We start from the raw sequence: 16490 nt of genomic DNA, 5'->3' as shown, positions 1-16490 counted from the left end.
GCTTTTCAAAGAAGCGTGGGAGACCCCCACCACCTATTTTAGACGATCTTCCATATTTACAGAGATTTTGTGAACATAAAGACATAAACAGTTCATTTCTTTTCCTAGTTCTCTGATTTATTTGTAAGGTACTGCCATTGCCTTCTCCTTCACTTCTGTTCTACTCTGACTTACTGACAGCTCAGTCACCAAGGAGAATACATTATACCGCTGATCAGGATCATGACAGCACATACAGAATTAGGACTGCAGAATTATATATTCCGTCTGGCTTAAAAATATTAGTATAGTGTCAAGCATCCAAAAGCGAAAAGTAGCACGTCGTGGCACAGGATTAAAGAGAACATGGATATATTTCTGCGGAATCTCTCTCCACACTATGTGAAGAAAGGTAGGAGGGAAAATTAAGGTTTACCGCCAAAACGGTGAGGAGGTTATTCGGGACAGAGCTCGGATTAGAAAGGAGGGGGCAGGAAATCGGCCGCGTCTCTTTCAGAGGTACCATCCTAGATTTGCCTTAAATTATTTAGGGAAACCATTGCATTGTCGAAAGGGTACTGGAACCGCTGTCGCCTGAAGTCCAAGGACACAAACCAGCAACAGGTTTTGCTGAAGGACCCTGAAGAATGAGTTACAATGAATCATATCCCAGACACGTTCGATGGCCAACATGTCAGACAAACGTACAGGAGAGCTACCCATCGTTGTTGAGTAAAAGCTTTCACATTTCCCGCCACACGTGGTTGCGCATTGTCGTGCTGAAATATGGTGCCTGAAGGAGAGCCAGGAACTGCCTAGAAACTCTCCGGTCCATGTTCACATTCTCCCCAATAAATATTAGTTGATATTGTATTTTTTGTCCAGTGGTGGCCTAAAACACAGGATCTGGCGTTTCTCTGCTGTGCTGCTCAAGATTGCAGTCTGCTGGACAGCAGTCATCAAGGTAGCTTCTAACGCTTATGCAGCCATCTCTACAGAACACACAGAAACGGGATTCCTGCGGAAACAATATATCTTGCCACCCAGCACTCTATCAGCGGCATTCAGGTGCCCACTCCAGCGTCGAGATAACACTGTAGACAAAGCTATATTATCCGTTACGGCCATATGGTCAAGGTAGTTGTCATCCTGTGTTATGGGCAACTGAGGGGGCCAGCACCCCCTCGTAACCACATACAATCCTGTTCTGTCCATTGGTTACACACACACATCATTGCGATAGTAGCATGGTAAGAAAATACGTTCCCTGGAACCGATCATAATGTTCCACTTGAACTCATTCACATGCAGATATTGCACCCTTTGACGTCGACGAGGTACGTTGGCTCTTGATCTCACGTTTGACCTTTCCAGTAGCAAAAGGGAGAACGCAGCTGGACTTAACGTGTATGCCAGCTTTCTGCTAACTGAATCACTAAGTGCTGACACTCTGTTTTAAACATTCCCAAAAGGAAAAGAAAGATTAGTGTTTGACCCCTCGTTGACAACGAGGTCATTAGGAAACGGACCACAAGTTCGGATTGGGGAAGAAAATCGGCCGTGTCCTTTCAGAGGAATCGTCCCGCCATTCGCCTTAAGCGACTTAGGGAACTCACGTAAAACTTATATCTGGATGGCCAGAGTGGAATTTGAACCGGCGTCCTCCCGAATACAAGACCAGTGTCTTAATCAATGCGCAATCTCGTTCGGTAACATCTTCCAACTTAAGATTCACGCTAAACATACTTTCCGGGATTTTTAACTATCACAAATGTTAGTAGAGAACGTCTCAGAACAGTTATGATCCGACAGCGCATTTATGGTCGTTGTGCTATATCAAATTATGGTGATAGAAGAAATTTTCTTCGCCAGAATTTGGCCACCATGAACAGGACAAGTCGTAGTTCCTGTTCACTGAACTATGTTGGAAAGACCTCGATAGAATCCGTATCTCAGGTAGAGAGGGTATGATACTATTGGCTATAACTCACGTTTTCCACGATGACGTCAACCACGGAGACCCTCTAGAAGACTGTTCTACAAGCTGGTAGTAAGTTAAATTCTTTTCTTGAATATATCGAATGCGTATGCAACACAGCAAATTGCTGTACAGCGCTCATCAGAGTGGTCAAAAATGGTTCAAATGGCTCTGAGCACTATGCGACTTAACTTCTGAGGTCATCAGTCGCCTAGAACTTAGAACTAATTAAACCTAACTAACCTAAGGTCATCACACACATCCATGCCCGAGGCAGGATTCGAACCTGCGACCGTAGCGGTCGCTCGACTCCAGACTGTAGCGCCTAGAACCGCACGACCACTCTGGCCGGCTCAGAGTGGTCGCGGGAACATACACTGTGTCAGGTTGGTACAATATATCGACAACAAAGTCCAGCGTCATCATCATCATCACCCCCATCATCATCATCATCTTATCGTCACATTTTGCTAACCAGACACTAGTACACGACTGAACGCGTGAGAAGGCATCAGGCAACTACTGAAAAGTCTTCAATATCGCACTGCTGACTGATTTCAGGTACTATGACAGCATATAGTGATGCAGGATGTGCCGGCCGCTGTGGCCGAGTGGTTCTAGGCGCTTCAGTCCGGAACAGCGCTGCTGCTACGGTCGCAGGTTCGAATTCTGCCTCGGGCATGGATGTGTGTGATGTCCTTAGGTTAATTAGATTTAAGTAGTTCTAAGTCTAGGGGACTGAGGACCTCAGATGTTTAGTCCCATAGTGCTTAGAGCCATTTTTGATGCCGAATGTCTCTGACAACCGGTACGCAATGTGATGGTGTAAAACTAGCTTCTCAAAGAGCACTTGATCGTAAATTTTTCTGCGGGATTTTCAATCTCTCTTTCTCGTTGTTAAGAACCAAATATGCATACTTGTACTTCAGCGGTTTAGGCGAAAGATAGGATCAGGAATTGCAAAATGACATGGACTAAATTTCCGCTCTGTGTAATAAATGGCAGCTCTCATTAAATGTAGTTAAATGTAAGACAATACTTATAACAAGCAGAAAGAACCCGATAGCATCTTATTACAAAATTAGTGGTGAACATCGTATATGGGATAATACCAAGAAGACATAAAATTTGACGATCACTTAAAATCATTATTGATGTAGGCACGTTGAAGACTTGCATTTGTTGGAAGTGTTCTGGGGAAAAAAGAAATCAAATACGAGGTCCTAGTACAACAATTTCTACAGCATTGTTCAAGTGTTTGGAGTCCTTATCAATTAGGCATGACAACAGACCGCGAACGAATTCAGAGCTGCGTTGGGAGCATCTTAAAAGGACGAAAATGTAACAGAAATTCTCGGGGAACTAAAATGGGAATCCTTTGAAAACATAAGATATAGATCGCGCCAAACCCTGTTGGGCAACTATATAGAACCTGTACTCGAAGAAGACTGTGCGACCATTACTCTGCCATCGTCGTATATCACTCGTAGCGTCGTGAGAATGAGATGAAAAAGATTAGGGTGCACAGAGATATACATAAATAGTCATTTTTCAATTACTCAGTACCGCAGTGGAATAAGAAAGAAAATAAATACGAGGGCGTGCTGATAAGTAATGCCTTACAATTTTTTGTTGTGTTCCCAATATCGGTTGAGGTATTATATGCCATGCATATTACTCGGTCGACTTTCCTACTTCGCTGAAACAAGTTGCATCCCTCTGCAGCTGGAGGGTTCCGTGTAACTACAGCGATAAGCCAAAACATTATGACCACTGCCCAGAGAGACGTTGGACGCCGCCTAGTGGCGTTACGGGCACGTGTCGTGGTAACAAAAGCATATAAGCAGAGCAGACCCGGAAGGGGGATCACTGCAGCGAAGATATGGGCTGCAAATTGGGAAATCCATTGACGTAAGTCGCTCTGACAAAGGGTATATTATTATTACGCAGAGGCTGTGAACGAGCATTGGTCGATTGTTCACGTGCTACTGTCGTGAGCGTCTACGGAAAGAGGTTGATGGACAGTGAAACTACAACTAGGCGCCAAATGGTTGGTCGTCCACGACTCTTCATAGAACGTGGGGTTCGTAGACTTGTCTGCTCTGTAAAATAGATGGTGATATATGGCATCTCTGCCGAAAGAGCACAATGCTCTTGCACACGCAAGTGTTTCAGAGCACACAGTTTTAAAAAAATGTTCAAATGTGTATGAAATCTTATAGGACTTAACTGTTAAGGTCATCAGTCCCTAAGCTTACACACTACTTAATCTAAATTATCCTAAGAACAAACACACACACCCACGCCCGAGGGAGGACTCGAACCTCCGCCGGGACCAGCCGCACAATCTATGACTGCAGGGCCTAGACCGCTCGGCTAATCCCCCGCGGCTGCAAACAGTTCATCGTACATTGCTGAACATGGAGCTCCGCAGCAGACCACCACAACGTGTTGACATGTTGATCTAACGACATCGTCACTTACGACTGCAGTGCGCACGGGGCATCAGTATTCAATCGTTGATCAGTGCGAACGAGTCGGCTTTTCGGGCGAATCACAGTTTTGCTACACTAGGTCGCTGGTCGTCTCCACAAACGCCGTCATTGAGATGAACGGCGGCTCGAAACGTGCAGCACGCCACGGACGCAGGCTGGAGGGAGCAGTATTATGATATGGGAGACATTCTTCTGCCTTTGGAATGGGAACTGTGGTAGTAATCGAAGACAAGCTGACAGCTGCGAACCACCTGCACGACTTTGCTTGATGTCTTCCCCCGGCGGCGATGTCATCTTTCAGCAGTATAACTGCCCTAGTCTCGGAGCCAGAAATGTGCTACTGTCGTTTGAGGAGCATTATAATCAACTCACGTTGATGTCTCAGCGATCAAATTCGTCTGACGTAAATCCTATGGAACCCATTTGGATCGCTATCGGGCGCCATCACCGCGTTCGCAAATTAGTGGCCCGTTATTTACGCGAATTACGTGGCTTATGCGTAGACATCTAGTGCCACATACCTCCACAAACCTACCGATAAGCTGTCGGATCCCTGATACGGGGAATCAGTGATGTATTTCGTTCTAAAGATAGCCAAACAAGCTGTTAAGCGGGTGGTCATAATGTTTTGGCTCATCAATGTATGTTGGGGCGTGAGGAACAGCGTGTTCTAGTCGAATTTCTAATCGCAGAAAACGTCCCTCTAACTGAAATCATGAAATATGTGTATGGTAATGTGCGATTTTGGGTTATTCACGCTCGTAATGAAGGGAAGGCGATGCTAGCTTCAACGTGTGTGACAGAGCTCCATCAGTTTCCAAAACTTAAAAATCACCTTCGATGGCGATGAAGCGGCGCAAGCAGAGGTGAGGTTGCGGCTCCCTGAAGAAAGTCAAATATTCTATAGTGACGCTATCAACGCAAGAGTAACTATGTTGGCAAATAAATATGTAGACGTCAATAATTGAAATGTAGAATATTAATAAACTTTGTTTTATTTAAAGATCCTTACGAGTTTTCACATAAAAAATTCGGAGGCATTACTTTTCAGAACGCCTTTGTAATATTGAACAATGTACCGTAAATTGGCTTGTGGGGTATATATATAGATGTAAATGGAAGTTTAATAGTGTATTACAAAATGGCTACTGGATTTTTTGTTGGTTATTTTTCTATAATCGAATCATAAGGGCATTTTCTTGATGAATTTAATATATATATGAATTTAATATATATTTGTTCAGACTGTAAGGTCTTGACAAATACTGATGCAGACATCACGATTTTCGATGAGTCAGTAGTCATCATCTCTATGTGGTGCACGTGAATCAATCGAATCATTTGAAAAGAATTTTTAATATGGACCACCCAGCATTAGATACGGTGTACGAATACAGCTTCTGTTATCTGGAGCTGGCAGAATCTTACCACAGTGGCCGTGAGGAGGCGCAGAGCATAGTACACGAACGTTCTCTACTCTTGGGGTCCTAATTGCTGCAGGGTCTGAAGCAATAGCAATGATCGAAGACATGTTATTTTCCCTGTTCCTCTCGAAATAGCAGTTTACTGTTTCCACGTCCTTGTTATAAGATTATAAAGCTGTCACAGTGCTGTATATCATAATCTACATTTCTCAAAAATTCGTGTATCTGTGAGCGCATGCGCAGTGGCGCGGTCTGTGGCTTTAAAACGACGGGCGAGTACTGTAGCTGCAGCCTAGAGGCTCACTCGGAAGATGCCCGAACTGCATAAAGTCGAAATATCCAGTGAAGAAATGTGGTTTTTACGCCTGTACGCCAAAAATCTAATCGATAATACATTTTTATCTTTCCAGAGTCGCGTAAAGGATCTTGCTGGCAGATTAAAACTGTGTGTCAGAGCGACGTTCGTACTCAGAACCTTTGCCTTTCGCCGGAAAATGCTCTACTGACAGAGTTACCCGAGCAGAAATAGCGACCCGCCCACACAGCTTTACATCCGCCAGCACCTCTCCTCTACTTTTCAAACTTCAAAGAAGTTCTTCTCTCAGAATTTTAGCTGCATAAGATATGCATGTTACTTGCATATGATTTGACGATCAGTAATTGTATGAAATTCAGCCTCGTGATACCTGTTGAGGACGTCGTAACTAAATGAAATATTATTCCAAATTATTCGCTGAATGTGACTTTCAAGACGTCAGCTGTGGTGAATATAGATGTATTGTTCAATTGCGACATGAAGATTTGTACCCGAGCCCAAATTTATTGCTTATCGCGACGGTCGCTTTAACCGTTTCGGATATCCGTGCACGCTCCCCGGCTAGATCCAAACTACTGAGGTCATAAAATTCACGTTCAGCGAATAATTTGGAATAATATTTCGTATAGCTGCTGACCGTCAAATCACATGTAAGTATCATAAGCCGAGGTGGGACATAAGACGATAAAATGGTCTCAGTTCCTTGTAGTAGCGTCATTGTCCCTGAGAAGCAATCAAGTAATGTTGCGAGCTTAAAGAGAGGCGTACATAAGACTACGGTATAAGGAAGTGGTCAGTGATAAATGGCGGTTTGGATCGGTCCGGAAAACGTGCACGGATAGCTAAAATGATTCAGGCAACCGCTAACGATAAGCGAGAAAGCCAGATTCGCGTTCCGCCCCAAAACAAATTTTCATGTCACAATTGGGTAATAATCTATGCTCATTGCAGCTAATGTATGAAATTCTCATTCAGAGAATCACTAGGAATAAAATTCATTTTAGTTCATTTGTTTCTTTTATGTTATGTTCTTTGCCGGCCGCGTTGGCCGAGCGGTTCTAGGCGCTTCAGTCCGGAACCGCGCGACTGCTACGGTCGCAGGTTCGAATCCTGCCTCGGGCATGGATGTGTGTGATGTCCTTAGGTTAGTTAGGTTTAAGTAATTTTAAGTTTTAGGGGACTGATGACCTCAGATGTTAAGTCCCATAGTGCTGAGAGCCATTTGAACCATTTTTTTATTAGGTTCATTTCATTGGTGATGTGAACGACCCTTTTTATTACTCGCCCTGTAGGCATCCTACATTTAAATGTCATCTCGTTGTTTACAATTCTCAATATCAGGAATAATATTTTCCAGTTAACCTTACTTCACTTATGGGCATTTTGCAGCGCCAACGCCGCGTGACTTTATTTCGGTTTTATAGTTATTCCGTTTATTATCACTTTTCTGGGAAAGATTCACACTCTCTCCTAACGGAATAACGGTAGAAGGTTCCAATATGGATTCATTTAAGCATTCTATTTCGTTGGTTCCGCGATACAGCGGAAACAATGAATCAGAAAGGACCGATGGAGAACTGAATAGGAAGGAAGGTTAAGAGCTCATATCCGTCGAGAAATCGACAGTGGGCTTATTCAAGAAGTGAGTATGTCATTGCCTGACTATATCTGATACTATGGAAAAGTAACAGTCGTATGTTGAGTTTGTGCTCGGGTTTCCCTAACAAGCAGCTGAGGCTGAAGCTAAGACCAAATTTTTACAGGGCAGATTTTCTGTCGTTGATTTTCTTCCTTATAAACATTTGTATCGTTACGAGGATCTGAACTATCATTATCCAACGTGGTCCTCTTAACATTAACAGAAATTAGTGAGGACATGCTGCTGGACTGGTCATTATGTGTCTTGTGTACATTTTAATTTCAGTCCTCTGGTGACTACTATACGATCACTTTCTGTAACAGTATACTGCTTTTTATTGTTGTTCAGATGGTTCAAATGGCTCTGAGCACTATGGAACTTAACATCTGTGGTCATCAGTCCCCTAGAACTTAGAACTACTTAAACCTAACTAACCTAAGGACATCACACACATCCATGCCCGAGGCAGGATTCGAACCTGCGACCGTAGCAGTCTCGCGGTTCCGGACTGAGCGCCTAGAACCGCGAGACCACCGCGGCCGGCTTTTATTGTTGTTATTCTTAAGTTCCGTAGCTATCAGCGGTTAACCCTCTCCGGCCACCCAGATTTGGTTTTACATGGCTTACCTAAATCTCGTAAGGCGAAAAACGGGGTGATTGCTTTCCTTCCTTATAATTGTTTGGCTCTGAGCACTATGGGACTTAACTTCTGAGGTCACCAGTCCCCTAGAACTTAGAACTACTTAAACCTACCTAACCTAAGGACATCACACACATCCATGCCCGAGGCAGGATTCTAACCTGCGACCGTAGCGGTCACGCGGCTCCAGACTGTAGCGCCTAGAACATCTCGGCCACTCTGACCGGCTATCATTGTTTAATCCGACCGTGTGCTTCATTGATAACATCGTCGTCGACAGGGTACAGTAATGGGAAAAAGGGACCTATATTTTAACGTGGAATGCAAATCACGTGTTGTTCCTGGCAACTCCTCAAATCGTTGAATGGTGAAGGCAGAGTAAATGCAGACCGAAAATTTCCGTGACTCGACCGGGATTTGGTCCCGCGACCTCTAGGTTTCTAGGCACGCGCTTTACCGCTAAACCACGAGGTCCGACGACGTGACACTTACACCTAATGTTTCTTTCTTCCTACCTTCGAATGCTAATAAATGTATCTAGCGAGATTAAGAAACTGACATATAGATTAACAAGGTTCTTTTTTAGTGCTACCCCGAAAATCGGCAGACTTCAGTGACAGTGCTAATAACATTATTTTTTATTTAAATCTACAGGTGTTTTGCATTATGGTTCGAATGTCTCATTTCCTGTTTATGTTTCTATTTTATCAGGAATTCACCAAGTTCTACAAAAATTCTGATGTACACTGAGGGAAACAAGTGTTCCTCCACCAAATTTTAGACTGTGCAAGCATTTGACAGTACATGCGCTGATAACGAGTTAACATAACTGGCAAATCCCCTGAACCCTCTTGTGACAAGTATTTTTATCCATTTAAACTGTCATAATTTCTGTTTACTTACTCTACGAAAATGTGCCCATGAAATACCAACAATATAATTCAGAGACGGTGGGTTGCGTTTTAATTTCATCATTCGCTTCTAATGTCAACAGCAACGACAAAAGAAATTTGGATTAGTTTTGACGTATGCCTCACAGCAGTTCTCCATATCTAATCTAACTAAATGTCTGTGGGTAATATGCGTCCTGTATAAACTACTAGGACGCTAACTGTGTCTCCCTCAATGTAGAGTGTGTTCTGTAAGTGATAGAAGGTCTAGAGTTTACTCCTTACACATTTTACACATCTATTGTAATTTTAGAGCAATGTTTCAAATAATCATCCATCATGCGAAGGGGAAGCACAATGAGCTATACATCCCTTGACCTGAATACCAAAAATCGGTGCTGCTCTGAGCTGGGTGGCTGTGTCTGATAAAGACCTTAGCAGTGACGTAGAACTGATAGGCAGTTTGACAGAGACATACTGACGTGACAATGGGAACCGCAGTGGGTTTCTCTGTGTCATCGCGTTCCGTGTTATTTCAGACAAATACTTCCTCATATCCAAAGCTGTTCCGGAACCTCTCTGTTCTGTCATGGTGTACTCAATAAACCGAGAATAATGCGTGCTCGTCCTCACGATTTACCACACTTCCTTAAACTCTTAGAATATCACTCCACGTATGTAACAATGGGAGACAGAGAGTTGCAAAGCATTTGCTAGATCTACAGAAGATATTTACACCAGAGAACTTTGCAATGAATTGTAACATCGCCAGAAACAAGTTTTTGTAGCGAAACTGCCAACGATATGAAACCTTCCATTAAATTGAGCGAAGAAGACATTGTATCAGTAGTGAAGGATCACTAATACGAATACGATTCCGGTATTTCTATCGTACAGTCTAACAGAGTGGAACATGAACTTACAAGCATTTGGCACTTTATTCTCACGTGACCTAACTGTCACGTGAGCATTCAGAAAGGTAAGTTTTTCACTGTGCTGAAGCTTCAATCTCTGTGAACTTCTGTCAGCACTGAACTGGCATCTCAAGTCGTGGCCCACTGCCCAGGTCGAGCTGTACGATTTTTTTTTGTTTTTTTTTTTGTTTCGGGAACGTGAAAGAGGACGCACGATGTCAGTAAAGACAAAATATTTCTCGTTCAATCTTCTGTATCGCAGCAGCTACGATCGGCGTCCCCTGCCTACCATCACAAACGTGGTCGCTTGTGCTTTGGTTCTTTGTCTGGACTGTTGACTTAGGTCTTCCGTCATGCAGTTGTATAATTGGACCGTTTTTAAGAAGGTGTCTCGGCTGATGCCCCAGCCTTGTTGAATACAAAGGAAAAAGCTGTCTTCGTGCAGCCCTCACTTTTTTTTAATTCACGAAACAGTTGACATGTGTTTCCCCGTAAGTCTGCAATGTTCACTGACTGTGCATCTTTTTGTTCTCATTACGTCACGTTCACCTTAAGAGTACAGAAGCAAATAAACATAATTCTTCTATATGTAAAGTGAGTCGTACATAATTGAACATCTTCGAGGAATTTCGGACAGTTGTACAGTGATAGATTTACTCTCAAACGATATTGTGATATTTGTGTCCTACACAGTGTTAACTTCACACATAACAGCATTTAAGATTTCGAGATAACGATGTCATAAACTGAGTACTCGGTTACCGCAGAGAGCAGCAAATGTTTCTACGAGAGTAGCTGATTTCCCTAAACGAGTATGTGCTGCAGTTGTTCACATCACCAAGTCCATTAATCCATAAGCAGTTATTAGTATTTTTATATATCTAGTAATATATATAGTTGTAGGAAATCACTGCTTGAACGATGATGTAAGACAGTTTGAAAACCATAAGGAATAAGCATTTAGTTAATTAATACTGTACGGTGTATTTCGAGGTTTGATACCGGATCTTCACGTGCATGTCATCTACTAAAATTAAAACATGTGGGTAACCGAGACTATCACTGGGGCATATTAAGACACCAGTCGAAATTTAGCATAAATATCTATTTTACATTGCTGCTCGACTCTAGATGCGCAAAATATCACTATAGATGTTCACTCCCGCAACACTTCTGACCAAATGCTGTGTTCTCTGTAGGACAACGTGGTTACGGGCAAGAATAAATAATAACAAGAACACACATCTGTGGAATCCGTTAAATGTGCAGTAGCATATTTAAAGTTGTCCATTTGGAACAACAAATTTCTACAGATGACAATAACGATTATCTTAATTAAGACTGAAATACTTAATATGACTACTGATGGATTCACTTAAACATTTCGTAATGTTAGTGCGTCCACTCGAAACACTACAGTTACATCTCACAGATAATACAGCCGACCTGTAGCTGGTATAAAATCAATAAACCAAAGTGTGACTGTTTTTATACAAATGTTATCGAGATGGACCACAAAGTACTGCGCTTCTGGGAAGCCACTCGTAGCAGAGGTGAACAAAGCTCTTATATGACACGTACCTCCTATGCACACAAATAAGGCATAAAACAACCACAACAGTTTATGACAGCTTTTCCATCGTCACATTTACAAGCCATTTACTAGCTATATTTCGCCCCAAACGTTGATGTAGTGCATTTCATATTCATCATAAAACAGCCGTGTCTGCAGTGACTTCCGTTTACTGTTACACTGTTAAAAACCCATTAAGTTGCGAGCATTTGTTATCACTCAGACCGAGATTCTCTACAGTTTTCGTTAATGTATGGAGTCAAGTTATTAAGATATGTAAGATACAGGACTTCATTAGATGTACTTAAAGAGTAATTATAGTTCACGTACCGTATGCTTTGTCACTAACGGAGCCGTAACTGTACCTCGGCGGCAGTAACGCCTGGTATTGTTGGATAGGGAAGTACGAGAACTTTTGCTGCAATTTTCAACGAGAAGGATGGAAGATTTAGGTGTGTATAAGCACAAAGTTTCCTGTTGGCCTAATCTGACATGAACAGCTGAAAAGAGAGGAAAGTTGGGGTTCAACGTCCAACTGACGACGAGGTTATTAGCAATAATACCATATAGGATAAGGCAAGGATGAAGAAGGAAACCGGCCGTGTCCTTTTCATGGGAAACATCCAGAACATCACCTCGATCGGTTTAGAGAAGTCACGGAAAACGTAAATCAGGATGGCTGAAAGAGGATTTCAACCCCGCACCACTCGATTAAAAATCCAATGTGCCAACCACTCCACCACCTCTCACAGCATAGTCAGCTTGTGCACTCACTGCATGTCGCTAGCAAACAGTGGATCAGAATACGTCTAAAAGTATCAGCATCGGACCTGAAGAAGAGCTACGCTGAAGTTGACTGGAAGATCATTCGTACATTTCTGCAAATATTCTCAGACGAAAGTTTGTCATGGAGACTGACAGAAGGGAAACGGAAAAAGGAGCCCAATTAACAGGCGGAAAATTTAAGAAGTAAAAAAAATAATGTATAGATTTCCTGTTTTTTTTTTATCTACATCTAAACTTGACAAATTAAAGTGCATAGCTGAGAGTACTTTGTGTTGTGCGGCATTATGGTTTCTTCCATTTCTCTGGAGTTTATAGGTTCTGTGTGAGGTTTTCATGGAGCCTGTTCCACAAATCGAATATTGGAATTCTTTCCCATGAGCTTTCCGTGAGAAATTAAGGGCCTTACCTTGAGCACTAGCGTGTTAACTTCCTCATAAAAAAAAAAACTAACCAGATGCTATGTTGGCACCTACTTAACTATAAATTATTTTTGATGGAAAGCATAGTGGTCACATTATAATAATGAAAATTATCATGCGACTAGTTTTCTGCCCATTAAAAAACAACTTTTAGTACAGTATTTGACCACTCTTGTTGCTCTTCTCTGAGTATGCATCAGGTTCTCTGTTAACCTAATATGATATAGACTCTGTACATTTAAGCTGTATACTAGTAGGCCTATAGATCATGCAAATGACAGAGAAAACGAAGAGAATCCTACGAATGAATCAAAGGCTTTGTCACAATCGCGACTGCTCTTACGTAATTGTGTCACTTCACACCCAATTGAAGGAATGGCCTTGGGGTTGGTATGTCGTGAGTAATGAACCCCAGAATTGACACATTAATCTACTATATTACTAATAATAGTAATAATAATAATAATAAATCCCGTGGAGGACCGGGAAAAGAATAGGCCTCCGGTATGTTCTGCCAGTCGTAAAAGGCGACGAAAAGAAAAAACCACTAACAGGGCTAACCCCCCACTTAGTGTGATTAGTTGGTTCAGGGCAGAACTAATGAAGCCTCGGACAAGCGCTGTCATGGTCGGGGACGACGCTTGACCCTATGCCTGTCCACAATGGTAACGACACTGCTAGCCACATGGAAAATGATTTAAATCCAAACAGAGGTGTTTTGCAGGATATGCTTCCTGCAACCACCCTAGAAGGAAAACAAAGACTGAGGATGAGTTGGTCAGATGAAGTTAACCGACACCTCATGTTCTGTTATTACCAAGCAACAAACTTAGGAACCAACACAACTGGATACAGATCACAAGTATACACAACATTTATTACCAGATACCCAGAATTAAAATTTTTAACACAACAACGACTGGCTGATCAGATCCATGTAACAATCAAAAATAACAGGATACCCCAACTCTCTGGTGTTCTCAACAAATATCTGGCGCTCTTTCGTCTCTAATTTGTTTTATTGTTTTCGTCAAAGTGTCAAGCTATAGCATTATTTGAGATTGGAGTGAATGATATCCATTACCGTCTGGGAAGAGTACAAGTAAACTTCGAGAGATAGTACAGTAACAATGGACCAATATCAGGAGAAACCGTTCAAAGGCTTGACAGGACATACAGATTTAGACTGGGCCAATTTAGATTAGATTAGAAGTATTCCTTCGAGCAAATGAATTTCAGAATAATAGGGACGTGCAGACCTTTTCATTAATTCCTCATCCCCGAGGACCATTTAAAGGATCTGTGGAAGGAACTATAGCTTTTCTTTTAAATACGTATTACGTATTTTCAGTTTACGACATGTCTACACCGTTGAAGATCTCCTTGCCGTGTATCTACGGGGCAAAAAATCTAATGTAATAAAATAAAAAATTGACTACGATATTTGTCAGGTCGCCAGTGACGGTTTCTGCAGTGCTTCCCTCCACCCAAAGAGACAGTACGGGGGTGCACGTTGCAACAATGAACGCAGTACCGCACGTGGCAACTGAAAATGAAGCGCCTGCTGCAGCTGCCAGAGAAGTGGGCGTGCGACTCACCGGCGGCGGCGTCGTCGCGCGCCTGCGGCGTGATGCACATGTCGTTATCCACGGGGAACCTGTCACAGCGGAACATGTCGGGCCACGGGAAGCCGTAGGTGTTCATGCGCGCCTCGCAGCCGACGCGCACCTTGTCGCAGAGCGACCGGCACGGGTAGATGGCGCGGTCGAGGCACACGGGGCTGAACAGTGAGCAGAGGAAGAGCTGCGTGTCGGGGTGGCAGCGCACGTTGAGCAGAGGGAGCCAGGACGCCGCCTGCTGCGACACCTCGGCCATGGTGTCGTGCTCCAGCAGGTTGGGCAGCCGCATCTTGAGGTAGCCGATGCCGTGGCAGAGGCTCATGTTGCGCGGGATGTCGACGCAGATGGGCTGCGAGGGCCGGCCGGCGCCCAGCCCGCCCCAGTAGGCGAGCGAGCGGCGCGCGGCGGCGGCGGCTGCGCCCGCGGCCAGCGCCAGCCACAGCCACGCGGCAGCTCCTGGTCCCGTCATGGCGGCGCGCCGACTGCCGCCGCGGCCGCGCCGCTGCCTCGGCCCGAGCGGCGCGCGTCACGTGACACGCCGGGCCACGTGCCGCCGACCTCGCCCAACGCCCGCGCCCGCCGCGCCGGCGACACCCGCCGGCACCCCTCCACCGCAAAATTTTGCGACAGCCCGCCCAGCGTGGCACCAAAACGCAGTTACTTAGAAAAGACCTGGAATATGGACATCTTGGAGGTAACGCACGTACAGTGAGGTGACAAAAGTCATGGGATACCTCCTAATATCGTGTCTGACCTCCTTTTGCCGGGCATACTGCAGTAGCAGTACGCCAGTTACAAGAGTTGAGGGGCATGAAAGCGAAGCAGTGGTTGTTCAATCTGTATATTGAGCAAGCAGTAAAGGAAACGAAAGAAAAATTCGGAGCAGGCATTAAAATCCATGGAGAAGAAATAAAAACTTTGAGGTTCGCCGATGACATTGTAATTCTGTCAGAGACAACAAAGGACTTGGAAGAGCAGTTGAACGGAACGGACAGTGTCTTGAAAGGAGGATGTAAGATGAACATCAACAAAAGCAAAACGAAGATAATGGAATGTAGTCGAATTAAGTCGGATGATACTGAGGGAATTAGATTAGGAAATGAGACACTTAAAGTAGTAAAGTAGTTTTGCTATTTGGGGAGCAAAATAACTGATGATGGTCGAAGTAGAGAGGATATAGAATGTAGACTGGCAATGGCAAGGAAAGCGTTTCTGAAGAAGAGAAATTTGTTAACATCGAGTATAGATTTAAGTGTCAGGAAGTCGTTTCTGAAAGTATTTGTATGGAGCGTAGCCATGTATGGAAGTGTAACATGGACGATAAATAGTTTGGACAAGAAGAGAATAGAAGCTTTCGAAATGTGGTGCTACAGAAGAATGCTGAAGATTAGATGGGTAGATCATATAACTAATGAGAAGGTATTTAATAGGATTGGGGAGAAGAGGAGTTTGTGGCACAACTTGACTAGAAGAAGGGATCGGTTGGTAGGACATGTTCTGAGGCATCAAGGGATCACCAATTTAGTATTGGAGGGCAGCGTGGAGGATAAAAATCGTAGAGGGAGACCAAGAGATGAATACACTAAACAGATTCAGAAGGATGTAGGTTGCAGTACGTACTGTGACATGAAGAAGTTTGCACAGGATAGAGTAGCATGGAGAGCTGCATCAAACCAGTCTCAGCACTGAAGACCACAACAACAACAACAACAACAACAACTGCAGTAGCCGAGTGGCTAGAAGACTTCTTAAGTAATAGAACCCAGGACGTTGTCCTCGATGGTGAGTGTTCATCGGAGGTGAGGGTATCATCTGGAG

The 16490-nt window shown here is 43.6% G+C and overlaps 1 protein-coding gene across 1 annotated transcript in view; it reads right to left on the bottom strand.

The window, feature by feature from the left end:
• Positions 1-15141, bottom strand: part of LOC126470780 (secreted frizzled-related protein 1-like) — a 415034-nt gene extending 399893 nt beyond the window's left edge. Inside the window, exon 1 of the mRNA XM_050098788.1 lies at positions 14652-15141. Within this exon, the coding sequence (XP_049954745.1) occupies positions 14652-15141 (490 nt within the window). The remainder of the gene's footprint in view (positions 1-14651) is intronic.
• Between the last annotated feature and the right edge of the window lie 1349 nt (positions 15142-16490).

This window comes from Schistocerca serialis, chromosome 3, assembly GCF_023864345.2.
Source record: "Schistocerca serialis cubense isolate TAMUIC-IGC-003099 chromosome 3, iqSchSeri2.2, whole genome shotgun sequence".
Classification (NCBI taxonomy): Eukaryota; Metazoa; Arthropoda; class Insecta; order Orthoptera; family Acrididae; genus Schistocerca; species Schistocerca serialis.
This window is presented reverse-complemented; position numbering and strand designations above follow the sequence as displayed.